Source organism: Falco cherrug, chromosome 5 (genome assembly GCF_023634085.1).
Source record: "Falco cherrug isolate bFalChe1 chromosome 5, bFalChe1.pri, whole genome shotgun sequence".
NCBI classification, from domain to species: Eukaryota; Metazoa; Chordata; class Aves; order Falconiformes; family Falconidae; genus Falco; species Falco cherrug.
The window spans coordinates 46,590,934-46,618,342 of record NC_073701.1 but is presented as its reverse complement, the minus strand read 5'-3'; the positions used below and the strand labels follow the sequence as shown (position 1 = coordinate 46,618,342).

The 27,409-nt window shown below is 39.2% G+C and overlaps 3 protein-coding genes across 17 annotated transcripts in view; 2 read left to right on the top strand and 1 right to left on the bottom strand.

Moving 5' to 3' along the window:
• Positions 1-16,746, bottom strand: part of APAF1 (apoptotic peptidase activating factor 1) — a 41,241-nt gene extending 24,495 nt beyond the window's left edge. For 4 of the 12 annotated variants that reach the window (XR_008732392.1, XR_008732394.1, XR_008732393.1 and 1 more), the window contains exons 1-10: positions 16,608-16,745; positions 14,639-14,780; positions 14,170-14,359; positions 12,714-12,911; positions 8,560-8,743; positions 4,631-4,743; positions 3,959-4,090; positions 3,314-3,552; positions 2,570-2,737; positions 1,532-1,663 (exon numbers count right to left, since the gene is read on the bottom strand). Coding sequence is in view for 6 of the 12 variants with exons in the window: in XM_055711482.1 (XP_055567457.1) it covers positions 1,532-1,663; positions 2,570-2,737; positions 3,314-3,552; positions 3,959-4,090; positions 4,631-4,743; positions 8,560-8,743; positions 12,714-12,911; positions 14,170-14,359; positions 14,639-14,776 (1,494 nt within the window). In the remaining 6 variants the exon portion in view is untranslated. Of the gene's footprint in view, positions 1-1,531; positions 1,664-2,569; positions 2,738-3,313; positions 3,553-3,958; positions 4,091-4,630; positions 4,744-7,891; positions 7,933-8,559; positions 8,744-12,713; positions 12,912-14,169; positions 14,360-14,638; positions 14,781-16,344; positions 16,458-16,607 lie in introns of those variants that run through there. The other 8 variants (XR_008732391.1, XR_008732395.1, XM_055711482.1 and 5 more) reach the window with 5 other exon arrangements.
• Positions 16,747-16,817: 71 nt separating this feature from the next.
• LOC102046678 (inhibitor of nuclear factor kappa-B kinase-interacting protein) lies at positions 16,818-25,538 on the top strand. 4 transcript variants are annotated; one of them, XM_055711494.1, is made up of 4 exons: positions 16,818-17,064; positions 18,619-18,845; positions 20,476-20,593; positions 21,478-25,538. In XM_055711494.1, exons 2-4 carry the CDS (start codon positions 18,652-18,654, stop codon positions 22,306-22,308), a joined length of 1,143 nt encoding a protein of 380 aa, XP_055567469.1. In that variant the 5' UTR covers positions 16,818-17,064; positions 18,619-18,651; the 3' UTR covers positions 22,309-25,538. The 4 variants fall into 4 exon arrangements, with proteins under 4 accessions (XP_055567469.1, XP_055567471.1, XP_055567472.1 ...); XM_055711496.1 differs by lacking the exon at positions 16,818-17,064 and adding an exon at positions 17,123-17,320; XM_055711497.1 differs by lacking the exon at positions 16,818-17,064 and adding an exon at positions 17,456-17,733.
• Positions 24,512-25,538, top strand: LOC106631487 (inhibitor of nuclear factor kappa-B kinase-interacting protein-like). The gene has a single exon (XM_055711499.1). The coding sequence runs from the start codon at positions 24,512-24,514 to the stop codon at positions 25,193-25,195; it is 684 nt and encodes a 227-aa protein (XP_055567474.1). The 3' UTR covers positions 25,196-25,538.
• Positions 25,539-27,409: the final 1,871 nt, after the last annotated feature.

The following is a 27,409-nucleotide window of genomic DNA, read 5'->3' as shown; positions in this document are numbered from 1 at the left end:
CTCCCCAGACTCGCAAGACCTTTAGTAGCTGATCGAGAGAGATCCCACCATAACATCCGCTAGTTCCCTAGTACTCTGGGATGAATCCCATCAGGCCCTATGGACTTGTGAACATTCAGCTGATACTGCTGGTTCCTTAGAATTTTGCTATCCGCAAATGGAAAGTCACTGCTACCACGCTCGTGGTCCTTCAACTCAGGGGGACGGGTAGTCCAAAGTCTGTCAGTATTATTAAAGACTGAGGCAAAAAAAGCATTTTTTCTTCATCCCTATTAGTCAGATGACCATTTTCAAGTATTGATCCAATGTTTTCTTTAGACCAACTCTTGCTATTAACATATTTTTAAAAAGCTGTTCTTGTTAAAAAAAGTACTGGCTGGGATCAGAAAAACCACTTAGAGACAACGTTTCACAGGCTCAAAGTATATTCCAATTTAAAATCAGTAAATACCGCAAGGATTAAAAGATTATCATGGTTAAACAAAGAAAAAGAATACCTCACATATTTGTTAGCTTTCCAATAAATAGAAATCATGCCTAAGTAATGAGAAATAAGCAATACAAAGAGCATGAATTCTAAGAAGCATAGAGTCATAATGAGACAGGCTAAAGAAACTCTAAGAAGCTTATTCTACAAAATATAGAGAAGGTATGTTTCATTTTTCCAATAGGTTGAAATTAAAGAGACTGAGATAATAAAGTAAACATGATCCAAAAAACCCTAGATTTATAGGAACCTTCATAATTAATGCGGACTACAAATTGTGAATATACAAAGTGTATTTTATATGACTAGTCAGATGAATCATCTCAAAAGACGTTCAACTGAAAAAGTTTGAGTACACATGAAATAAAGCAATCAGCAACCAGGACCAAATGCTATTCAGGGCAAGAACTCTATAGATGTTCAAGTGAAACTACTAAAAGTATTAGTCTTCCTGCATGATCTGCATCTTATACTAGCTCAGTATCTAAAGAACAGCAATTTTTTAAAGGCACCAAGGCAATCTTGGAAACAAGAGATCTGCCCATCTAACTCTTTCTGGATATTTTGTGGCTGTTGAAATCTGGTAATACAAAGAATGAACCTTTACACACAAATTAGTATGACATAAGAGGAAAAACCTCACGACTTCTTTGAAAAAAAGTATCTAATTAATCACATTCTCTGAAGAAATCAATTTACTTCTACTATCATACCATAAAGCAAGCCTGGGTTTTCAAAAAGCTTTAGAGAATATTTCTTATCAAAGCTTCTTAAAAAGAAGAAGAAAAACACAAGCTATTATGATACAAAATAAGAAATCTTCTCAAGAATTGGCTGGAAACATGAAACACAGGGTAGAAATAAAGTCTTTTTCTTAACAGACAGTGATTATCAGTGGAGCCTCTAAAGGACTCTGTATTGAATGTTCACCTGTCTGGACAAAAGCCTGAGAGAAGAGAGGTTCAGGTGGGGAAAAAGCCTGAGGGGAAAGGCAGTGGTAATGGTGGGCAAGGAAGGAAACAGATGACACAAGTCAGAACTCACCTTCTGCATGTTGGCACCAGCCATGTGATACGCTAGAAAGTTATACCAGTACATGCAATCCTCTTGAGATGAAACAGGCATGTTAAGTTTGTAATGTTTCTTGTACTGATTTACTATGTTTTTATGTAGCTCCTGCAATGTGAATCAAAACACACTTTCAGTTAACGCTGTACCAAGGTACGGGCTGGTTTCAGTATCAAGGAATTAGAATTATTATTATTATATTGTATGTAGTCTTAAGGAATACTATTACTATTATTTCTCAATCATAATACGTCAACAAACGAAATAAGGAAAGCTTACCTTCCAAAATTGTGCATTTAACCTAACTTATTGATTAAGACTTCACCAGAAACATTTTCTGGATATTAAAAGACAGAAAAACAAGCTGTTAACCTTCCTTCTTAGACTGAGAACAGCTATCAGATCACTCTCCACATTAAATGTGTGTAGCTAACAAAAAAATACCCTTACATATGTAGATCTAAAGCAAGTCTAAAAACTTGCCTTTTCTTTTTATCTATGCTTTCTGTCCTGTCCTTCAGAACTGATAAATTTATTTGGCCCAACTTACAGGTCCTCTCCCTGCAAGTATTGCCCTAAATTGAAAAAAAAGGAGTAAAAAGCACTCCTCTGTATTAAAGAAAACACATCCTGTTCTGGTAGAATTTTGATGGCTTTGGAATCATCAATGGAACATTCCGTCTCCTGCTGGAAACATCTTTGACAAAGAAATAATAGATATAGAGTCTTCTCTCAGGTTAGCTTCTTAGCTCCAAGTGGAAGCATCATGAAATCACTCCATAGTTTCAAGTTGAAAATAAACGGTTTTAATTTTAACTTTTATTGTTATATATATAAATATATAATTAATTTAATAAATTAAATAAATGTAAGAAGAAAAATACTAAGTTTAACTACATTATGAACCTATTCTATGAAGGTTCTGTGGACAATGTTTAACAAAGGAACATTTTCTGAAGAATGCCCAGCTTCAGAGAATGAAGTTAAAAGTAAGTTGATTATTCAATATCCTACCTGAAGCTGGTTGCGATTCTTCTCTGTGAGAAAGTCAAGTTGAAGATCATGTAAATAATAATGGAATGATTTCCCATTACGATCACAAAACAATAGCGATTTGTTAACAAATTCCTGTAGTATATCTTCGACTTCTTCAGTTTCCATATCCCAAAGAATACAAAGAACCTAAAAAAGCACATTAAAAGAGAAAAGAATCAGAACTAAAGGATAACATGACTTGTATGAATATCATAAAAGGCTACCAATTAACTGACAACAACACACATTTTAACAAATAGACATATTACAAACATTACAAATGGTCATATTACAAATATTACAAATGGTAATAAATTAATTTTATTAATAATACAAATTCTTCCATACCAAACTACAGGACAGATAACTTGTATTATCTCATCTTTTGTCTATTTTTGCTGATTTATGCTGATCATACCTTTATCTTAAAGGAGACAAATTTCACACAACAGCTTTTAAGCCTTCAGAGAGCTTAATTACAATCTAATTAAAGAATTGAATATGGAATGCATATTAAACATTATGAATACATTTATTCAGTTACGATTTTTTACTTTCAGTACTGACAATAAGTCATGATACAATAATGGACCCAATCTAGCAATTGCTATTAAGGTATGTACAGCATAAGTTATATGCAAAAATTATAAATTTTATGAATTCTTTAAAGTTATTGTTTGTATCTCACTAAAAATGATGAGATTTCTGCATTGCTGTTATTACCTTAGTAGGTACTTTAACATCTTTTGGGAGGATAGAGAGGTCTTTATAGTAGTCTTTGTAATTGTCATTCAGTTGCTCAACACTTATGGACATTGCTTCATCAAGAGCTTCATAATCATAAGAAGAAGATTTTCTTATTCTTTTGAACTGCTTATTCTGCAGCTGTTTGAGATAGTATTCCCAACGATTAGGGAAGTCTCGTAATAATGCACCTATTAAGGATATCACAAGAGGAGAACCTGAAGGAAAAGATTAATTTAATCTTAGAGGTTTTCAAGGAACACAATCCAATAATTTAGTCAAGTGGTTTAATACATCAGGTAATTTTCCCAATACATTGATTAAATTTTTGAGGTGTAGCAAACCGACAAACAGAACATGTCATCCATGTAGACACCAGCAAACTCACCAAATTTAAGTGTAATAGGGGGGTGGGCAGAAGATACAATTAAGAAAACTACTCAAAAATCAACATGAGACACTTCAATTTAGTTCAAAAAAAACAAAAAGCATTTAACAAACACTTGTGTTTTACTTAATCTGTACAGTATTAAAGAATGTTCCCTCCTCTATTTGTAAGTCAAAACCTAGAAGAAAAAAAATCCATTCAGTGGTAAACAGTATGTTAAAGAGTGGCAAGTATACCTTTGCATTCCCTTACAAGGCAGTTAGCTTGCTCTGGCAGTTCTGATATTTTCATATTCACAAATAAAGATAAAATCTCCAATCCTTTCTCATGTGCTAGTCCACTTTCCACATGAACCTCATATTTATTGCCTAGACACAGAAACATTGGAAAAATGTAAAAGAACATTAAAAACCCTACGGAAATTGTGAGTATTTTCCAAGTAAAATTTTGAGCAAAGGACCTGGTTCATTGTTTTTTGTGTGTAGTATTTTATATGCTTAGTACCGAGAAGAGTATAAATTCTACTTTAGCAGAATCAAGCTTGCATTAGAGAGACAAAAAAATTAGACTATGACCTAATAATTACAACTGCACTATGCGCATGTCATAGTAGTGACTGCTCAATAGTGTCGAGATAATCAGTCTAACAGCAGCAGTGTCACAAAGATTAATTTATCCTTTTAAGGATCATTGCACTCTTCAATGTAGACATACAATTTTCAGGATAACATGTAACATTTATTGCACAAAGAATATAACATCTTACAGAGCAGAATTCTAAAACTTTGCCATTTGTGCACAAGCTGATAGACATAGATTCGATCAGATTCTTTCTGAAAGTTCGCAAGAACAAAATGCATACATATGCACACATAATCTGTGGTGCAGGAAAGGAAACTGTTCCTTACCAGACACAGCATCTGTTATGCTCCTGTCCCTGCTGGTGATAAGAACCTGACATTGATTATCAAATGCTTTTAATACCCAGGAATCCCAGATGTCATCCAGGATCAAAAGAGATCTAGCGCAAAAAGAAATATTGTAGATTTCAGATCAACTATTAGTGCTAAAATACAGCATTTAATTTTAATAATGAAGTAACGGTTTCAGAATTTACAATGTATCACTACATAAGTTTTTATATTAATACGCAAAATATTTTAAGATGGCATTAAACACTATGCAAGAAAGCTGAATGCAAGTATCTCAAAAAATCAAGATTTTACCATTTATTATTTTATAGCTATAACTGAAATGAAAACAATAGTTTTGAGAAATATTTCCATTAGTAGATGCCAAGAAAAATAGAAATATTTACTGTTTTCCAAGTCATCAGATATCATAAATGAAGAAAAAAGTTGTCCAGGACTAGATAACAACTCTGCTTGACACAGGCCAGTGATAAGCTTTGTGGGAGAAACCATTTCAGTTTCCTTCCAATTCAAGAGTTTTCAGGTTTGTTCTTTCATCTTCAGAAAGCTCTATGAGACTAATCCTCTAGTGAAGGAACTGTCTTGGATGATGAGGCTCTTTTTACATATACAACATTTTTGTACCTACATATTTGAAACTTAAGGCTAGTCACATTTGCAGGTGACTACATGGAATCTCACCAGAGTAACGTATAGTAGACTTGCCCACACCTGCCTATTTCTGACAAAGAAGTTACTGCAAACTGTTTTTAAAAGGTTGGTTCCAAGGGAGCAAGAAGTCGAAAAGACTGGCTGGCAAACAGATTTATAAAAAGAAATAACAGTTATTTGTGTGTTTTGTGGAGGAAACAAAGTTCCTGAAACACAATCCTACAAACAGATTACATTTGCTGACTTTTTTTTTTTAAAGGGATGGAATTTTCAGCTACACTAGTCATTGGTTAAATTGCCCAGTTAACACTGAAGCATGACAAGAGTCCCCCGTTTTTTTTCAGCTAAATGACGCTTATGCCATCAATGCCTATAAATAAGGATTTTGTCCTTCATAAATATGTGCATACACATCATACCACATTTTCAATGTTTTATGTGAGTCTTAGATACCCATATGTCATTTTTATACAATTCCTCTATTAACACCCATTTGATAAATGCGAGGGTTTTCAAGAATACTATCATAGCCATGTATTACTAATTTTATGGTACTTTCACACTTGAAAATATGCTGGGCAGCATGAATAACAGCTTGATTTTATTTTCTAATTAATCTGAGAATTTCAAAGTCCTCCTAATCTTTTGATGCCAGTGACTTTCTTCCTCAACCACACACACAGATTTTAAGCTCTAATTAGAATTATTAAAAAAATTAAACAAAAACAATAAACCCAAAACACTCTGAAAACAATCACAGGAGACTTAATTCTGAAATATTTCTTTAAAGAATACCATAGTTTCAATTTCTTAATTCCAACGAAATAAATAATGCTATTTTGCTCAGAAAGTTTCCATTCAACTAATATTTTAATCACAAGAAACGTACTGGATTCACAGTTTGAATCCTTTGACTAATACTTTATTCCCAAGAGATATAGTGGGTTGACTATTTGAATCCAGAAATAGATGAAGTGACTTTCTGTCACCAAAGAGAAGTTCAGTGCACAGCAAGCTCCCCCACAAGCTGCAGATCTTGTGAAGCTTTGTTTTCAATACACTTGCACCCTACACACCTCACTCCCTAGTACGTTCCCCTTTACCTCCTCCCATGCTCACTATGATTTCTGAGATAACCCATCATCATCAAGACTTTCAGTTTGTTTTTATGACATTCTCACATATACCTAGCAGCAGGATGCAGCACAGGCTGTGTAGCATGTTCCCAGCTCACGTGTCCATGCTGCACAGTTAGCAAGACAACAAAATGTCTCCCTTCAATTAATTCTGTATACCCCTTTTCACCACTGAAGGCACCTACTTGGATTTCTTTTCTTTATCCAACTGACAATTTTCATGAACTTACACAATTTTCAAGGATATGATTCCTACAGTTCCTACCTTTACAGCAATTTTGGCAATACGCTCAAAGGGTTTAGGATAGAGGAGAAGGGAAAGAGCAAACGGGACTAAGATGAACACTATGAGAAAAGTTTTATAATCAGTTCTTGTCCCTGCAATCCCTGCACTTGAGGTACAATCATTCTCTGCAATACTCCTAACATCTGTTACTTTATCTTGAAACACATTAATGAACATTCCCAGGTGAATAGCATCCTATATGAGATAGCTGGCAGTCTATAAGGAATACACTGCCACAGCTGCATTGAAATGCCCTCCAATAAAACCAAGTGCCTAACTGTTTCCAAAGCTGTAATTTTCTCTTTTCCCCTCAGTTTCCACAGAATACAGATGCTCTTTTGACAAAACACAGAAAGTACCTCTTAAATGAGTCACTTTGTGCAGTACAAACAATATAGCACAGCATAGTGTATCAACCATGTTAGGTTGTCATGTTACTTGACTGTAGAGTAGCTGCCAACTTCTGCAACAGCTCATTGCCATAGCGACACATACACCCTAAAAGAAAGTAACACAGTTCTCCACTCAGAAGGAACTGTGATGTTTTGCATAAATTGAACATCCAAATTTTTCTGTATTGAAGAGATTTGTTTTGTTTGTTAATGAATAAAAAATAACAAGAATTGTATCAATGGAGACAACCAATTAACATACTTCAGGGAAACCTGTACTTTCAGTTTAAAGTGTCTTGTTTGCACTTTTCATATAAGACTTCCACAAAAATTAAAAAATTTCTTGTGGAAGACCTGGCAGCGTTTTTCAAATCTTTTCCTCCTGAGAATATTTTTTTTCTTGTACAAAAATGCCAGTATTCTTCTACTCTATGTCATCTATAAAGATAATAACGTTGGAATATTATTCCTGATACATTTCACTCACATGCAGGCTTGTTTAGTTTAGTACAGATCTTCCCAGAGAGTAATGAAATCCTCAACTAATAACTACAGCTATTGCTCAAAGATGAAAGAAGTTGTGCAGTGACTGAGACACTGCTTGATTAAATCAAGTCACTTCTCCTGAAGTTTGAAAGCAACTGGTTTCTTGGCAACCAATTATTGATCATATCATGAAAACATGCTTTCATTTTGATAAATCTAGACCAAATCCTTTAAAATGATATCGCCTGTTCCGGAAAGAAAAAAAATTTTCTGCAGTGATACACACCCTTTTACTGCTGTATGATCCTTACACATCAGCGAAGCGTTCTATGTACATGAAGAGAACATTGAAAGTTAGAGCAATTCTTATTTCCAACTGTTTGTTCCCAACTTCCATTATTAAACAACTCGTATTTTTTCAAGCAAATGTGACTCCAGCACAGCTGGTTAACATATTTCACTAGCAGAAGCCTTATTAGCCTACGAAATATATACATATCCAGGACAAGACTACAATGTGTCCCTTAAGTTACTCCATTAAAAAAATACATCTAAACAGGAACAGACTTACACTACATGTGTTACACATCTGCCTCTAACATCAATTTATCCTTCAGGTTTTGTACGCTTATCTGGACCTACTTATACTTTTATCAGCAAGTCAGTAATTTAGAAAATTCTAAATTTAGAAAATTTAGAAAATTCTAAAAGTATTGTTAGCTTCACCTTGAACAACACTTCATAATTATCTACAGTAAAACAGAAAAAAGAGGAAGCAAGAAGTGAAAGAGTTAGGAAGCAGGTTTACAAAAAAAAAACATACAAACAACAAACCACAAACTACATGCCACAGACACATGTAACCACAACACAGACACCACAATGATTAGACCGAAGTTAGTTGGCAAAGTTTTATCAGTTAAAAAAAACAGTGTTCCATTTTACTGACATTACCTGGAATATTTACGTAGCATCAGCAAACGAAGACGATCTTTAGCCTCCTCAATGTTAAGTGGTGGCCTTTGTGAGAGGGTAGAGTCATGCTCTAATCTACTACAGAGATTCTGAAGTTTTATTAGGAGCCCTGCTTTGTCCTGTTTTCCAACAGAGATCCAGTGAACTCCTCCTGGAAAGTAATCTAACAAAAAAAGCAATATTAATCATGCCATACATTTAAAATCAGAAATCAACTAGCAGTTTACGACAGCAATCAGTAACTCAATTTCAATTAAAATATAAAACTGTAAAGTCTGTTGCAAGCCAGCCTTGCAACTGTACCATTAACACCGAAGGATGGTTCTAGAAGATCACTACTTTTTTATTTTTAAAGGAACAGGCTCTGTAGGGCAAGTTCCAATGAAGAATTCACACTGCCACTGACGCTGTCATCCCTCCTCCCTACATGCCTTCCTACCTGTCCCTCACCAACCCCTTCTGCATCCATCTTCTTGCTAGTCTGACTTAGCATTTACTTTTTCAACTTTGCACTACTGTAAGAGTTCAGAGTTTAGGATGTGAAAATTATCCCAAATCAGTGAACAAGAAGGCATCTAGAAAAGTCAGCTGTAGCAGAGAATGCTGTAGTCACTATCTCTAGATCACATTTTCTAATGTCCAAGTCCTGCTTTCTCCATCAAGTGTCCTATGCAGGAGGAAAAAAATAATAATCATTAAATGGTTTCATTTATCTTAGAATCGTTTAGGTTGGAAAAGACGTTTAAGATCATCGAGTCCAACCATTAACCTGGCACTGCCAAGTCCACTCCTAAACCATGTCCCTAAGTGCCACATCCACACATCTTTTAAGTATTTCCAGGGATGATGACTCAACCACTTCCCTGAGCAGCCTGTTCCAATGCTTGACAGCACTTTCAGTGAGGAAATTTTTCCCAGTGTTCAATCTAAACCTCCTGCGGTACAACCTGAGGCCATTTCCTCTTATCCTATTGCTTGTTACTTGAGAAATGAGACTAACACCCACCTCACTATAACCTCCTTTCAGGTGGGTGAGAGCTCTAAGGTCTCCCCTCAGCCCCTTTTTCTCCTGTTTCCCTCAGCTGCCCATTGAAGGCCTTGCTCTCTAGACCCTTCCCCAGCTCCGTTGCCCATCTCTGGACACGCTCCAGCACCTCAGTGTCCTTCTTGCAGTGAGGGGCCCAAAACTGAACACTGGATTTGAGATGCGGCCTCACCAGTGCCACGTGCAGGGGGACGATCCCTTCCCTTGTCCTGCTGGCCACACTGCTTCTGATCTGATACAAGTCAAGATATTGTTGGCCTTCTTGGCCACCTGGGCACACTGCTGGCTCACGTTCAGCCGGCTGCCGACCAGCACACCCAGGTCCTTTTCTGCCAGGCAGCTTTCCAGTCACTCTTCCCAAGACTGTATCACGGCATGGGCTTGTTGTGACCCAAGTGCAGGACACGGCACTTCTTGCTGACCCTCTTACAACTGACCTCGGCCCAGATCCAGTCCAGATCCCTCTGTAGGGCCTTCCTACCCTCAAGCAGATCAACATCCCACCTCCAACTTGCTGTAGTCTGCAAACTTACTGAGGGTGCACTCAATCTCCTCATCCAGATCATTAATAAAGACACTAAACCGAGTATGTTTATGAGAGCCCTGAGGAACACCACCTGTGATGGGCCACCAGCTGGATGGAACTCCACTTACCACCACTCTCTGGGCTCAGCTGTCCAGCCAGTTTTTGACCCAGCAAAGAGTACACTTGTCCAGGCCATGAGCAGCCAGTTTCTCCGGGAGAATGTTGTGGGAAATGGTGTCAAAAGCTTTATTAAAGTCTAGGTAGACAACATCCACAGCCTTTCCCTCATCCACTAAGCAGGTCACCTTGTCACAGAAGGAGATCAGTTAGTCAAGCAGGACCTGCCTTTCATAAACCCATGCTGACTGATCACCTGATTGTCCTGCACGTGCCACGTGATGGTATTCAGGATCATCTGCTCCATAACTCCCAGCACTGAGGTCAGACTGATAGGCCTGTAGTTCCCCAGATCCTCCTTCAGGCCCTCCTGGTAGACGGGCATCACATTTGCTAACTTCCAGTCAATTGGGACCTCCCAGATTAGCCAGACTGCTGATAAATGGTTGAAAATGGCTCAGTGAGCACTTCTGCCAGCTCCCTTGGTACCCTTGGGTGGATCCCATCTGGCCCCATAGACTTGTGTGTGTGTCTAAGTGGTGTGTCTAATCCATTTCCCATTGGATTATGGGGGCTTCATTCTGCTCCTTGCCCCCATCTTCCACCGCAGGGGGCTGGGTAACCAGAGAACAACTGGTCTTACTGGTAAAGGTGGCATTAAGTTCCTCAGCCTTTTCCTCATCCTGTGTCAGTACGTTTCCTCCTCCTCCTCTTTCTGTTGCTAATGTATTTATACAAACATTTTTAATTGTCTTTTACAGCAGTAGCCAGGTTAAGTTCTAGTTGGGCTTTGGCCCTTCGAATTTTCTCCCTGCATAACCTCACAACTTCCTTATAGTCCTCCAGAGTTGCCTGCCCCTTCTTCCAAAGGTCATAAACTCTCCTGGTTTTATGGAGTTCCAGCCAAAGCTCTCCGTTCAGCCAGGCCGACCCTCTTCCCCACTGGCTTGTCTTTTGGCACATGGGGATGGCCTGCTCCTACACCTGTAAGATTTCCTTCTTAAAGATTGCCTGGCCTTCCTGAGCTCCTTTGCCCTTCAGGACTGCCTCCCAAGGGACTCTCTCAACCAGTCTCCTGAACAGGCCAGGCTCTGCCCTCCCAAAGTCCAACCCAGCATTTCTGCTGCCTCCCCCTCCTCACTTCTCCGAGAATCAAAACCTCTATCAATTTTGTGATCACTATGCCCAAGATGGCCTCCAGCCATCACACCACCCACAAGTCCTTCTCTGTTCACAAACAGGCCCAGTGGGGCACCTTCCCCCGCTGGCTCCCTCACCAGCTGTGCCAGGAAGTTACCTTCCACACACTCCAGGAACCTCACAGACTGTTTCCTCTCTGCTGCACTGTATTTCCAGAGACATCTGCTAAATTGAAGACACCCCCCCCCCATGAGAACAAGGTCTCTCCCAGCTGCTTATAGAATATTTCATCTGCCTCTTCATCCTGGTTGGGCGGTCTGTAACAGACTTCCACCATGATATCAGCCTTGTTGGCCTTCGCTCTGATTCTTACCCATAAATACTCAACCCTATCATCACCCTCATTAAGCTCTAGACAATCATAGCACAGTCCCTAACGTACAGGGCTAATCCACCACCTCTCCTTCCTTGCCTATCCCTTCTGAAGAGTTTAGAGCCATCCATTGCAGCACGCACTTGTGCAAGTCATCCCACCATGCTTCCATGATGGCAACTATGTTTCACACTTGTGTCATTGTTGCGGGCTGTGCAATGGCTTCCAGCTGCTCCTGTTTATTGCCCGTGCTCCATGCATTGCTGTAGGTGTGCTTCATTTGGGCTGTTGACCCCACCACCTTTCGCGAGGAGAAGCCCTAAATCCTACGTGACCATTCTCAGGCTTCTGTGGTTTCTAACGTATCAATAACCCTTGTGTCTTTGCTGCCACATAGATCTCCATTCCCTACCTCCAGTGAGATGGCACACTGAAGGACCTCGCTAGCACATGACCTGCTTTAAGCTAGTGGATACTAGTGTAATCACTCCACAAATGCCTGCCATCATTAAAATACACGCAAAAGTTAAAGCAAGATTTTTTAAACTCACATAGCAAGGAGAAGAGTCTGAGGACTTAACAAGCAACGCCCAAAAGGAATATAAACTAGATATGATTTTTTTTCTGTTAGTGCAAAATAACTTCAAGTTAATTAAGGATGCACCTCCTCTCATAAACCAAAGCAGATTCCAAGGTGAAAAGCTATTCACAATCTTTTTCCATAAATTAATAAAATACTTAGTGGTCCTAGAGCATTCAATGGTTATGATAAACTGTAAGTCACAAGTAAGTATTTCAGAGGCAACTATGAAATTTATAAACCTAAATCCCAAATTACTTTCAAGATGACATAAGACACTTTACCATGTATGTCCAATATGCATATACCTGTAGTAATTTTTATTAAAATACAGATGTTTTTCTAAAAGTACCTTCCAAGAGTTGATGATCCCTTAAAGCTTCTGCTGTTAGAACTGTCTTCCCACAGCCTGCCATTCCATAAACCGTGACCCATCCTGGATCACTTCCCAAGCAGCACAGTTTCTGTTTAATAGCATCTACCAGTTCTGGCCGAGTGACAAACACAACTGGTCTCTGTGGTACACCTCCTTCGCAGAGAACTGTCTTAACTAAAGTTAAAACCAAGAAACACACAAAAAAAGTAGTCATTTCTAAATGTGATGCCTCATCAAAATAAACCAAACAAGTCCCCACCCCAAATAACTAGTGGGCTCCCCCCGACCTCATGTCCTGCACAACTGCTCTAAAAAGTACTCACACCACCAAACAGTGAAAAAATATTGCTTTTTAGAAATAAATTACTTAACAGGTAACTAGCCTCCCACATACAATACTGTTCCAATTAAGAACCACATAGGAGGCAAGCTAGTTACATCAGTCCCTAAAAGTGAGAAGATAATTAACAGCTCGAGTAGAAACTACGGCAAACACAGCTCAACATTACTATACGCAACAATCAAGTCACTTTCTCAGCCAGAAGTTATCACCCCATGGATGCAGCAGAAAAAGAAGAGAAAAGCATGCTGTGTAAGGCTTTTACTTTGTAGTTACTTTGTAGTTACAGCACAGTATTGTGGTTTAAGCAAGACTTCCTTTGATTTGAACTAAGATGGCATGACTTGCAATAGGGCAGGTAAAACACAGCAGGAAAGGAAACGTGCACTTTACCTGTCCACTGCTGGCCACAAAGCAGCTGTATTATATTGATAACTTTGAAATTTGAATTTTGAAATTTTGCAAATTCCACATGCCTATGACACTTCTTAAAACACAGAGTGCCAGTAAATATGGCAGTCAGTCATATGCAGTTAGAAGGTTCTTCCCATTAGAAAACACCCATTTATTTAATGTCACTCAAAGATGATACTGATGACAATGTAGGTAAAAGGATCTTATGTAGCGTAACTGAAAGCTCTGGTGAAGAGAATTAAGCAACCTGATTTTATCAGCTATTGGAATGTAGTCTGGGAGATTACAGATTACTCTTCAAGATAAACGTCAGAATTTTGGAGGCTACAACTCTTTATGTTAGATTCAACTTCTTTAATATATACAACTAAGTCTTTCACGTACAACAAAAATGTTACAATTTAGAGAAAACTGTGAGAGCCTCAGGTTTCCCATCTTTTAAAACAAACATTACTTATGAACATTTTTAAAGATGACCTACAAAACTTGTAACTGTTGTAACTCTCCTGCCATAATAAATATATGAAATATAGGAATACCGACTACTACACTACCAAAACAAGTGAATACACCAGTATTCCTTTTTCATTGGAACAGGTATTACAGATAGTCACTTGGAAATAAAAAAGGCAACTTGTCTTTTCTTTCAGGCACAGGGATTTCTGTATTTACACTGACCGTGTGAAGTCATTCCATCCATTGAACTCTTCCTGTTACCAGAAGAGACAGCAGGGATGCCATCCTGAAGAAGCGCAGCGAGATCTCTGTACCCTTCATGAAGTAGTGCATTATAAAAGGATCTATATGAATTATTATCTTTTGTAAGAATAATGTTTATTAGCATAGCTGCTCGCTCCTTCTGTGTACTCTAGAAAAAAATATTAAAAGGTATGTTATACAAAACTGAGACCTTTAGAAAGCATCTAATTATCACTCTGTCAATTAGACTGTTTACAGTTACAGAAACAGCCTTCAACTTGACCAAGCCCTTATCTCAACCTTATGAAGTGCAATAAAAACTGCATGCTAATCATTCACTTAAGAATTTGCTGAATCCAGGAATGAGATATACAGAAATTACTACTTTTAAAAACGATGAAAAAATATGCAAGTAGACTAGGAAGATAAATAACAGAGACAATTCTACCTGTTGTTTCACTCTCTCCTCCTCCTGTAATGTTAGTACTTCATCAGAAATCATATGATCCATAATATAAGAAGTCTTGATGTCTTTTTCCAATGCTTGGCGATTCATAAGTAAGTATTTTTTACTCTTGGCATCCATATTTCTTCAGTGTGAAAAGAAAAGGGGGGGGGAGTAAAGTCAGAACCAGAACATAATTTACAAGGAAAAAAGTTTTAAAATAGCTTATGAATCTTAGTTTTAGTCAGAAAAAGTAACAGAGCAGCTGCATTAGTGTGAATTAATGGAAAACACAGTGATTCTTCAGGCAAGCTCACACTATAAACTGTAGAAAGATAAAAAATGTAAGGTTTTTTCACTTCCTCTCTTGAGAAAGAGACCGTTAAATTAATTTAGTTATACCATTTATGATTCAGTAGTCTAGCTTGGCTGGACAGTACAGCAGCATCAAGAAAACACTAGGGAAATCTAATATGCCTTTTCAGCAGAGTAAAAAAAAGGCATATTGATCGTAAAGTTGTAACAGGCCACAAGCATTCCACAAGTGAATATGAAGAGTATTCTTGAGATATTGTTTAGATGCCATATACTATTACATTTAATAAAACCATCCAGCTAGGCATTATTATAATTAATCTGACTACAGTATTTCTTGGATTGCTCCACCTGGAGGCATATGAAGCAGGTATAAAAAGAATTTCAATCTTTAACAATTAATTAGACTCATATTAAAACTTTTGTGCTCACTACATGAAGTTTTCATTAAAAAAGCAGGTATGTACTGCTAATTCTGGAAAAGAAAAAACCAAGTAGTCCTTTTCCACATTTCTATGATTTTATGTTTATGAACACTTGCAGAACTAAAGAATCACTGCACAAGCTTCTCATGTACTAGGAACTTGGTAAACGTCTCTATGAAAAGGTCTTCACCCCACCCACTAACTACATCGCTCAAATTTTTTAAGTCCTTGGATCACACGATTGGGACAACAGAATGAGAACGTGAACCGGTCTCACGGCTGACAGCACTGGGCAGAAATACAACAGAAAATAAAACCCCCGTGCACCAAACGGCTCGAGAACTCGACGTTGCCTCCAAGTTCAGGCCTCCATACAAGCACGCTCGGATCTCCTCTCGTGAGGGAAGCTGGAGCCCCCCGGAACGCCAACAGCCGAGCTATGCCTCCTCGTGTCCGACACACGACCACCAACCCGCGTTCTCCCTCGGTCATGAAACCAACTGCAGAAGGGCAGAAGGTGAAAACTCCTGCCTGCTGCATACACGTTTTCCATACCCCTCAGCTGCCCCCGACAGCCCCAAACGATCAAAGCGCTCTCTCCGGTCGCACTCCGGCGCAAGGACCGAAGGCTCCGACGGGGACCGCGCGCCCCTCCGGGAGCGGCTCCGCAGCGGCGCGCGGGAGCGCTCCCCCCTCCCCCCGCGGCGGCCGGGGGCGCGCGGGACACGGCGGGGGCCGCGCCGAGCGCCTCTTCCGCCGCACTCACCGAATTTCGTATTTCCACTGACACTCAGGCGGTTAGGGAAGTCTGCCACCCTACCTACCTTTTACCCCACCGCACCGGTTCGGAAAGGGGACGTCAGCCGAAAAAATGTCCAGGTTTAAAAAAAAAAATAAATCGATCCGCACGCGAAGCAAATACAAAAGGAAAGCGCCCCCGCCCCGCCAGCACACAGCACAAAGGGTTACCTCACACCTGGGCGCGCCTCGCCGGAGCCGCCGCGACCAGCCGCAGGGAGAACGAAACAGAAACCGGAGCGCTCAGAGGAGCCGCCCGCCACCAACCCCCACGCCCGGGCTCGGCCCGGCCCCGGCCGGTTCCCCCCGAGGCAGGGGGCCAGGCCGCCACCGCCGGAGCCGCGGGCTGAAGTCAGCCCCAGGGGCGCCGCGGCCAAACCGCCCAGGCTGGGCCCTTCCCAGTCCGTCCCACCCGCTTCCCTCTCCCTGCTCACCCGGCGGGCAGCGCGGGGCCGTCGGGAGCCGCCGGCAACAAGTTCTCGCCCGGCCCCGAGGAGGAGCCGCCACCCCGCACGGAGCAGGCAGCGCGCTGCCAGCGCTTCCTGCCTCGGGGCCCGGGGGTGGGAGCCGGCCCGCCCCGCCCCACCCCGCCCCGCTGGCCTCCCCGGCGGCAGCTCGGCCCCGGCCAGCCCCGCGCGGAACAAAGCCCGGCGTCCCCGCGCCGGCGCAGAGCCGCGGGCCCGGCAGTGCCGACCGCAGCCGCTCCACTGCCTCAGCGGGCGCGCGCCTGACGTGGCGCCTCGCGGGCGGGGGGAGCGGCCGCGGCCGCAGCGGGCGAGGGAGCAGCGCTGGCCCGGGCCGGAGGCGGGGCCCCGGGGCGGGCGGACGCGGCAGCGGCGGGGCAGGCTGGTCCTCCCCGCCTGGCAGTCGAGGCCGGAGGCAGCGCCGAGGGTAGGGAGGGCTCGCCGGCGGGGGTGCCCGGCTGCGAGGGAGGGAGAAGGGCGGGAGCGGTGGGAAGGGGAGTGGCGCCGCGGCCGGGCGGTGCCCCGCAGGCCTGCGCCGAGGGTGGGCGAGGGGCTCCTGGGCTGGGGGGGTTCCTAGGAGCCCGGAGGGCGCAGGGGACGCGGCAGTGCCCTGGAGGGGAGGAGCAGACGGTCACTTTCGGTCCCCCGGGCCCAGCGCGGACAGGGCTGAGGCGGCGGCCGCGGTGAGGGGGTCCGGCAGGGTATGGGGGGGCTGCGGTAAGGGGGTCCGGCAGGGTATGGGGGGGGGCTGCGGTGAGGGGGTCCGGCGGGGGGGGGGGGGGGGGGCTGCTCTCCGAAGCTGCTCTCCGAAGCTGCTCTGTTCAAGTCGAGTTGCTGTTCCTCTATTAAACGCTTTCCCTGACTACTATTCATCTCGCTCTCTTGTTTTATAATTTTAACTAGATGATACGTACTCTGCCTCCCAAAGCTGTTTTAAGTTACAAAATACCATTTTTGCTAATTTTAAAAATTTTTTTGAGAACAAGAAGGGGTTTTTTATCCTACGTACTTCAACCTCGGAGTGTGGTTTCTGGTACTGTGACTTCCAGACAGCGCTAAGCTTCGTGTTTCTCTGACAAACTAGGTTTTAAATAATGTAGGTGACTGTGTAAATATCTCTAATACTTAAATACTTAGACATTTGCCTACGTGGCAACACTGCCGAAAGAAGCAGAGGATTTTTTGTCTCAAATAGTGCTAAACCAAATCCACCAGGGATCCAGTCTATTTTGAGCAATATGGTGGAAAGATTTTAGGCTTGAAAATACCACTCTTACTTCCACTTGGATGGTTAGAGTATGAGCTTTTGTACTGTTCAGAACTGGGGATTCATACTGCCTGAATCTATTTGGACCTTGGGTTTAGTAAAGAGGAAATTACACCTTTATCTAGACACATTATTTCATTATTCTTAGTATTTTTTCTGGTAATGGCTTTGTGTTAACTGATGTCTATGGCTTTACAGATTACATGAAATCATTGCAACAGAACTGTTTCTAAATTAAAGCTTGATTTGCAGTTCCATTTTTAAAAAATGAAAAAATTAATTTTCTTCTTTAATGTGGAGTAGGTAATTAAAAAAAAAAAAAACCAGAATAGTGAAATTGCTGATGAAATTGTGACAGTAATCAGCTATAAAAAGAAATACCATGCTTTTAGTCCCTGTGATTTCGAATATATCTTCAAAATGGCTTATTGTACAACCAATGAAGGATTTCTGGAAAGGTGAAATTAGCTAAAGTTTGAAGTGTCGGTTCAGTTTGAGACAATATGAAAGCAGTGCTCTATAGTACAGAAAAAAATTCACAAAGTCTTATGAAAGTATTATACTTTACAAAAGTTCACGTAACTGGAAAACTACATAGTAAACACTGAAGGAAACATTTTTGGGGGTGTATTTGTGTAGCAAAATGGGCAAAAGGTTATATTTGATGATGTTTGTAAGTAAGCAGTCCTTTTTTGGTCTTGTTTTTTTTCCTAGCATACTCTTGCTTCTGCTTTTTAAAAACACAAAATGTCTGAAGTTAAGCAAAGGAAAAAAGGTGTTTCTTTGTCCAAGACCAATGAAGGTTCACAGAAGGCTGAGAAACACAGTAATTGTGGGAAGCTGGCAAGTCCCAGGACCAGCAATAATCGGAGCTCCTTTTGGATGGACTCGCGGACAAGCTTAAGCATAATTTCTCTTGCTGTTTGCCTGATGCTGACCTGGTAGGTAACCCTCTAAAGTGCACTTTAATTATTTTTTTAAATATTCTATACTGTATTCAATCACTGGCAATATGATTAGTTACCTTTGAATACAGTGGGTTAAGTGACTATAGAAAACTGTTAAAGCTAGAAGGATCAAGAAAAGAATAGCAGTATTCACAAGTGTGGAAACATGGGTATACAGTGAGGGATTACAGAAGCTCGATCTGTTCTGTCATGTTGAAAGTTTAAAAGGTGCCTTGCTCATGAATTGTAAATACCTGCTTTGGAGACCACATCTAACTGTGAAGAGCAACTTAATCTGACAATAAAGGATAACAAGGCTTATTTGGCAGGTAATAAATAATTCAACAGTGGCAGTGAAGCTTTTCTGTAAATAATTTGCTCAGCAGTGTGGTAAATTGTTCATCAGGTGGAGTCTTCAAGTAAAGGTCAGATACCTTTTGTGAAAGATGTTTTACAGTATCTTAGCAGCATCAGGACCTTAATTCCTTCAGAAACTGAGCTTCATGCAGAAACGATACGATGAAACTCTCGGAGCTCTAGTGCAAGAAATTGGTCCAGATAATTACACTCTAGAGATCTATCTGAAAACAAAGGTAGAGTTTGTTCTTATTTTTACATCACCTAGATTTCACTATCTAAGTCTTTGAGAAGCAGAACAACATAACAGAACAAAATCATTAGCAATGCTTCTGCACTCTGTTTTATGTATATCTGTTTTGCATTTATCTCTAGCAAGCATTTCAGTTTTTATTGCCTAACTTAGTCTGTATAGAATATTGTAGATCTTTTGAAACTTCTAATTGCTATTCAATATACTAATAAATGTCAATTTAAGAAAGCACAAGTATTTTAAACTCTGTTGTTCTCAATAAAATTGTTCTTACTGAGAGGACCCGTGCACAGCCTACAATAAACCTTGTTTTGGGATTAATAAACATCCAGCAAAATTCAAGCGGTTTTGCTTGGTTGTGTCATTTCCTTTTTAACTGGACAAAGTGCTTACAGTTCAGAAACCTCCCAGGTTCATAGTAAATGAATCTAGAATGTATGTAAAGTACAGGACTGAGACCTCTACTGTCTGTTAAAGCTAGCATTGTTGTAATAGTAACTACGCAAACTTTGCCACAATTCACCAAAGGTTTCTGGATGGTTACAATTAAACAGTGTCAGAGATAACCAGCCTTTCTAAATCCAAAGGGTTTTATGCATGATTTTGTGATGCTTTGCAAGAAAGTCCAAATTATTTTGGGGTTTTTTTTCCCCACCAGTTAAATAATACTTTATCAATAAAATATATTGTGAGGCAATGCATTATAAGCGTGTAATGGCCTCCCCACATCAGCAGTCTTATCAGACATTTTTCCTTTTTGAGTGGTGTACAATGTAAAAAAGAAGTACATCTATGGACATTTCCTTATTTTTCTGCCTCTGTTGGAAGGTGACTCAAGTATGAAGACAAATCAACTTCATTAAATCCCAACATTTTTTCCCCCTCATATTGATCTAACAAATCCTGTGAACATAAATCCCTGCAGTAACAGATTGACGTGAATCAGGTCCTAGAACCCTTAATATATGCTAATTATGTAGTTACATTTACTATTTATTTACTTGCAATTTGCAGGTTCCTATTTCAGCAGTCAGGTCAATTTGCTGATATGGAAAAAAAGTACAAGTTCTTACAGCAAGAAGCTGTAAAATTCCTGGATGTGGAAAACAAAGTTAACTTAATTTCTGAAAAGGTAATTATTAACATCTTAATTGGATAGTCTCTGGTGAACATTTGCTGCTGTTTTACTTTGTTGTCATTTAGTTAAATTGAACTGATTTTTAAAATAAGTTTTCATAATGTGTTCTACTTGTGTGTGAATAGGCCTTTGGTGAATATTTCATATCAATCCATGCCATTCTTCAAGTGTGTGAATATAGTGGTTCTATCTGTGTTATTTTTAGATGCTAAACTATTTCCAAAAGCTTATTTTATGTACATACTTCATTCTGCCAGTACAGTTCTGTGTCTAATTCTAATATACATTGATTTGAGGAAAATTTACAGGTGTTTTTACATAGTAGAACTGTTCAAATAATATGAAGACATAAGGAAGTAATAGTAATATTTATTGATTGCTATTTTATTCTTAACTGTGTGACATTATCAAGTAAAAAACTTGGGCCTGGCTGCCAAATTGTCCCTTATATCTTACAGATAATGATGAGAGAATAGCATGGCTTATGCCAGTGATGTTGGAGCACTGATCTCAATGATATCATTTATACATGATTTAATTTGGGTATTTATATACTGCACTTCAGATTGCAAGATGTTGCATAGGATTTACATAGTGTGATATATTAAAAAAACAAAACCACCATGAAAAATAAGGAGTTGACAGCAAATAAAATAGCATGTATTCTATAGAAATTCAACAACAAACATACCTTTTTCCGTGACTTTTTCATGCTAGGTTTATCAACAGTATCTTAAAGATGAAATATGAAAACAACTCCTATAGGAGCTTTGTAACAAGTAAAGTGATTTCTAAGGGACTTTAATGTCTGTTAAATAAATGCAAATGGTTTTGTTTCGTTAAGTAGACATGGACATTGTTTTGTGTTATAAATGCAGCTTGAGTCTTCTGAAAGTATCCTACAAGAAGCTGCCTCATCCATCTTTGTGATGACTGAGTTTGAGCAGGAAGTGTCTTCTCTTCATAACATCATAAATGACATTCAGAACAATGAACAGACTCTCTCTATAAAGATGCAGAACATTAATGAGAAGTTAAAAAATGTTACAAATTCCTGGAGAAGAAGCTTGGATGAAATGAACACAAACACTAGCGATTTAAAATCTGAAGCAAAGTTCATACATACAGAAGTTACTTCCCAAATTAATGAAGTTGACCAAAGAGTTAAATCCCTTTCAGAAAGAGTAAGAGATTTGGAAGACAGTACAGCCAGAAATATTAAAACACTAAAAAGGCAAGAAGATGATGAATTCTCTAGAGTTGAACAAAAGTTGGACTTGCATGCAAAGGCAGTTGAAAAGCTAGAAGAAGAACAGACTAGTCTGGTAGCCAAGGACACAGACCTGAATCACAAACTTGCAAACTATGAACCTAAAGTTGAGGAGTGTAAGACCCATTTGCCAACAATTGAAAATGCTATTCACTCTATTCTTAGATTATCAAGTGAATTGCTAAGTAAGGAGAAAAAGATAGAGGACTTGGCAACACAGCTATATACTGTGGAAAATAATATGCTGAAAACTGTTTCTGATACAATGGTGATGCAAAAGGTTCTTGAAGGCATACAGTACAACAGCAGCATAATGAAAATGCAAAATGAAATAGTGGTTTTAGACGAAGCAGTGCACGACATAATAGTATCTTCAAAATCAAAAGAAACAAATTTAGAAAGCTGTAACTTAGGAAATGACCAGAACGGGGATAAGTGAATTTGGATGTAGAAATTGTTCTACATCTCTTTCTACATGCTCTTTCATTGTTGAAAGAGCACTTTTATTATAAATAATGTGACTCTAACACATGTGAAGGATGCCTGAAATACTGTCATTAATTTATTTGAACAAGCATTGGATCAGACTGAAAGGCAGACTTAAAATAAAGAGGCTAGAGAGCAAGAAATACTGCATTGAAGGAGGAGTTATTTTCTTAAATCTAGGATTATTTTCAGCTTATTTATTAACAGTTCATTTTTATTAAAAAGGAATTTGAAGCGAAGTATTTAGATTTAAGGGGGAAAAAAGTCAAAACTGGAGACATCAGATTACAATTTATATTTAATTTTCACTACTTAGTTTTTTATATTGTTACTTAGTGTATTATATTCCATGGACTTGTAGCTCAGTGAAGAATTCCGTTTGTATTGCTAGGTAGATGTAGATTTGCCTTGCTTTTAATGCATTATATACCATAATGTTTTTGTGCTTATGGTACACACATGGCTCAAGGTCAAGAGTTGTTACTGGGATTTATGTATTTTATTATGTGCAGGAAAGCACCAAGTACATTTCTAACATCTGAAGCTTAGGTACAACAGCGTTACAGAGAACACTAGTAAAGTACCCCTTACCAAGAACCTTGTCTTGTACTGGTATTTATAAGCAGGGGATTACATAGCAGCTGGTATTACCTTTTACTTCTTTGACCCCATGCAGATAGCCTGCTTAGACCTTATTTCTGGCTTTTTCAAACTTCTTAAAATCACTGGCATAGTTTTTGTTCTGCCATTGAATGCGTCAGACTACATATAGCCTGATATTAACAGATATTCTTGTTAGATTCTTCTTCCATCACGTAATTTGCAAGTTCAGCATGATCAGTCACTGTATTAGTTTGGGGATATTTTTCTTTTTTTTGTGGCTTTGTTTGCTTGTTTTGGTGCTGTTAGAAACAATTTTAACCTTTTCTTCTATAGAGTGTTCTCTGTTAGGCATTACATGACAGGTATGGTATTGCTTTGCATTTCAAAGGGGGGGGGGAACCAAACCCAGAACTTAAGTGTCACTGACATTGACTGGCATTGTTTCCCAAAGCTGGGTGAACCAAGAGCTGCAAAAGCAAGTTAATGAAAGCCACGGAGTTATCTGCTTGGGGCAGGGACTATCTAATTCACCCATGGAACTAAATAGATACCCCATAGGCCTGATAGCTGTTCATTGAAACTGGATATCAGGACCACCATAAAGTTGTGTCAACAGACTTATGTCTTGTTAATTTCCTATTTCTGAAGTTAATAAAGGAGATTGCTTAGTAGACACTATGAACACACAACACTTAAAACCTAAGCCTGATAAAGTTAATTTATTCTGGTTTTGTATATTCATTTATCTTGAACTCTCATGAAACCTTCATGAAACGGTCCATTCAAGAGACTATTACATTTCTCAGTGTTACAAAGTCTACCAGTTTCATATATTTATTCCTTCTGTATAGATTTGTATGTTTACAGTCATATTCAATAAAAATATATTGTAGTGGGCTGCCCTGACCTGGTGCATGATCTAATTCAAAATAGACTGCTCTTCCAGAACAGGTATGGAATAAATAATTCAATGTTGCATTAAAAAATACTATTCTGTATGGAAATTTTTTTAAAATACTTTCCACAAGTGTATTCCAGTGTGTTTCTACTCTGTACATTTTTGGGGAAGGGTGGCTAAGTTACTAGTAGTATGCTCCCCAATTTCAAATCTTTCATCAACCTCAACCCTATTGAAAACTGAATATACGCTAGGTTGAACAGGAAATGCTGATCCTTAGAGGGCATTAACTAAGAAACCAGCACAACTTTCTACAACCTAAATGTTGGTATTTTGTTCTTAAGCAGACAGCTCTGTGCTAGTGAGGACTGACCAACACCAATCAAAAAGTTAAAAATACTTGTGTCTTTGGTGAATTTTTTACTACTAGTGTCAAGAAAATGATTAGTATGAAACTAATTATAGCCTCAGAATATGTTTCAGCTTGCCTGTTTGGTGGATATTTTGGTCTCAAAGTTCTACACTGATGTATTTGGGACTGCAGAAGATAGTATCACTCAGGTATTTTCCCTTCTTTTGATGCAAGTTGTTAAGCTAGAAATCTTGTCAAATATTTTTATTTGTATCCCTCTAGTGTGAAAAGACTTGGAACTTAATGGAACAGCTGGAAGATCTTCAAATAATTTCTCACATTAAACATCTGCAAGAAGATATTTATACAATGAAAACATGGTGTAGCAGCATAATTAAAAAACAAGAAGAACTGCAAAACAATTTAACAACCCTTTTTCATGCAGTTTCAAGTGTTGAACAGAATGCAGCTTCTGTAGCAAAAAACATAACCTTGACGATTGTGACAGTAAAAACTGACATAAGGCGCATTTCAGGCCTGGTCTCAGAAATGACTGCACTGACAGATTCTTTGCAAACACTAGAAGATAAAGTAGAAAAAGGTGAAAAGGCAACAGTAAAAAATATAGGTGACCTGCTTACCAGTAGCATCGATCGAAGCACAAAACTACAAAACTTGGCATCCAGTAACGCAAGAAAAATCGAGCAAATTAAGACATCATTATCAGAGTTAAGGAGTGATTTCAACAAGCATTCAGATAGACTTTTGAATCTTGAAGGTGACAGAGCAAAAGTTCTAAAGACTGTTACATTTGCAAATGACTTAAAACCCAAGATGTACAAAATTAAAAAGGATTTTGTCACCTTGGAGCCATTAATAAATGACCTAACACTGAGAATAGGAAGATTAGTGGAGGATGTATTAAGACGGGAGAAGGAGATTGCTTTACTGAATGAGAAACTGGCCAATTTAACAAGTTCAAACTGAGATCAAAGATATGAAAGATGAAATAACCAAGATTTCAGACATGAATTTATCACTGTGAAATGCCACTGCCTAAGGAATAGTAGTGTTTGAGGAGTATTAACTCCATCATATGCAGTACTAAACCAGACAATATTTAAAGGCTTCTTTTAGAAGCACATGAAAACTTAACGAGGTTTTTCCTCTTTTGAGAAGGACAGAAAAAGTCATACTGATTTCGAGGGACAAGCTACAAATGTGCGCAAAACCCATGTGTCTGTGCATGTATTTGTCTTTCTGAAGGATGACAGATGCTGTATTTAATAAATTGCTTTTTTGTACAATAAAACAATGTTAAAGCATAAAATGTTCTTACTTTTAGAGCTTGCTTTCATGAAGAAAGCAGGACCCAAGACTGACAGATCTTCAGCTTTTGTTTCCTGCACCAAAGGAATAAAATTGTTTCCAGATAGTTAAGCAAGGGTTAGTAAAACTGCAGTAGCAATTTAATATGTCTCAATATATTCACTCTGTGATTTTTGTACACTATAGCACTTTCCTTTTTGTTTTTAAATAAGCAGTATTTTGAGGTAAATGCAGTGAAGCAAGCAGTGCCCAGAAACATTGCTGATGCCTTGCAAAAAGTTTGTCACACATTTAGATGGAATAATTTTTATAAGGTTTTATGTGAAGTTTTGTAATTTTAAATCGTAATTAGCATGCACCACTGTTACGTCTTTGAAACACAGAACTCTATATGGGGACAATGCTTTGAAAGACCTACTAAACCCTACTGATGGCTTTCTCCCAGTGTCACGGTATCTGTTCAGGAATCCTAACTGGTTTCTTAGTCTGTAGAATACTAGAGCGAGCAGCAGAATTAACAAAGAGAAGCTACTTATGTCCAAAAAGGTTAGACTGATATGAGCCACTGGCAGTATTTCTGTGGCAAAGAGCAAGAGTTTAAGACATGTGGAAATGCAGCACACTGAAGTAACAAAATATTGGGAATGAGTTTAGTAGAGGGAAAAGGGAGGAAAGTACATTAAAAAGGAATAAAAATCGCTATTAAAAATAATTAGAGATACAGCAATACAGAAAACCCCTATAAATGAAACTATATAAAGAAGTCTAAGAACACAGTAAAGCCTTTACAACTTCTCAGTTGTTGAGTTGGTCATACCTGAACATGCTGCAGCTACTAGACTCTTATTGTATGGAAGATACAACTATTCCTCTCCCTCACTATTCTCATCGTCATTCAGCGCTCTGCCTTTTGGCCTGCTTCAGGTTGCTGGTTTTCCATACCTTGCTCGCTTCATCGCCCCCAGTCAACCTCAAATGCTTTTGTTTCATCAGGTTTTCCTCTTTTTGGTATACGTCCATTCCTACCTCCCAATTTTCTTTTACCCTTTTCTAGTCCATCTGACAGACAGCAAGAATAAACCTGCCAAAAGACAAGTTTTCCTGGAAAGCATCCAGAGACACTACTTACCAGCCAGTGTCCCTTTGCTCTTTCACACTTAAGCAAGCCCTGAAAATAACCAAATTGCATTTGAAGGAGACAGAAAAATTAAAGAATATCCAGAACTATCAGCCATACTAAAGCATGTGTTGTGTATCATACCTGAGTGTATATATATATATATATATACAAACACACGCCCACTTACATACCCCGTTAAGAGTTTGGGTGTTACATAATACATATATCTCATTTGTATATTAAACCTGATACTCACTAACTCACCAGTCCTGGGGTGTGGGGTTTTTTGTGTGCAACCTCATGTTAGCCCTGTGAAGGAGAGCACTTGGTGCAACAGACATGGCTACCCAAACACTGATACGGCGGTGTTAGAAACCGACCCTATGTCTCTCACTATGGCCCAGTTGATGCAGTTAACGGCTACCAGTGGATTAATTGCATCTCATGGGCTACAGTAATTTTTTTTTTTTTTTTTTTCACTTTTATGAATGAATCATTTGTGGTCGGTAGCCAGTAAAAAAAAAAATCTGGAGGCAGAACTGGAGAACCAGTAAAGCACTATCTACACAAGTGAACTGGAAAACATATTCCAACTGCACAGCCTTTCTGGATGGAAAGGGCACACACTCTCTTTGGAACAGGAGACGGAAAGTAAGCCAGGAAAAACAACTGTTGATTTCACTTTCAATCCCTAGATGAATAACCTCCAAATTTTAGAGCACATCTATCAGTGGAAACCGAGCACACAGTCC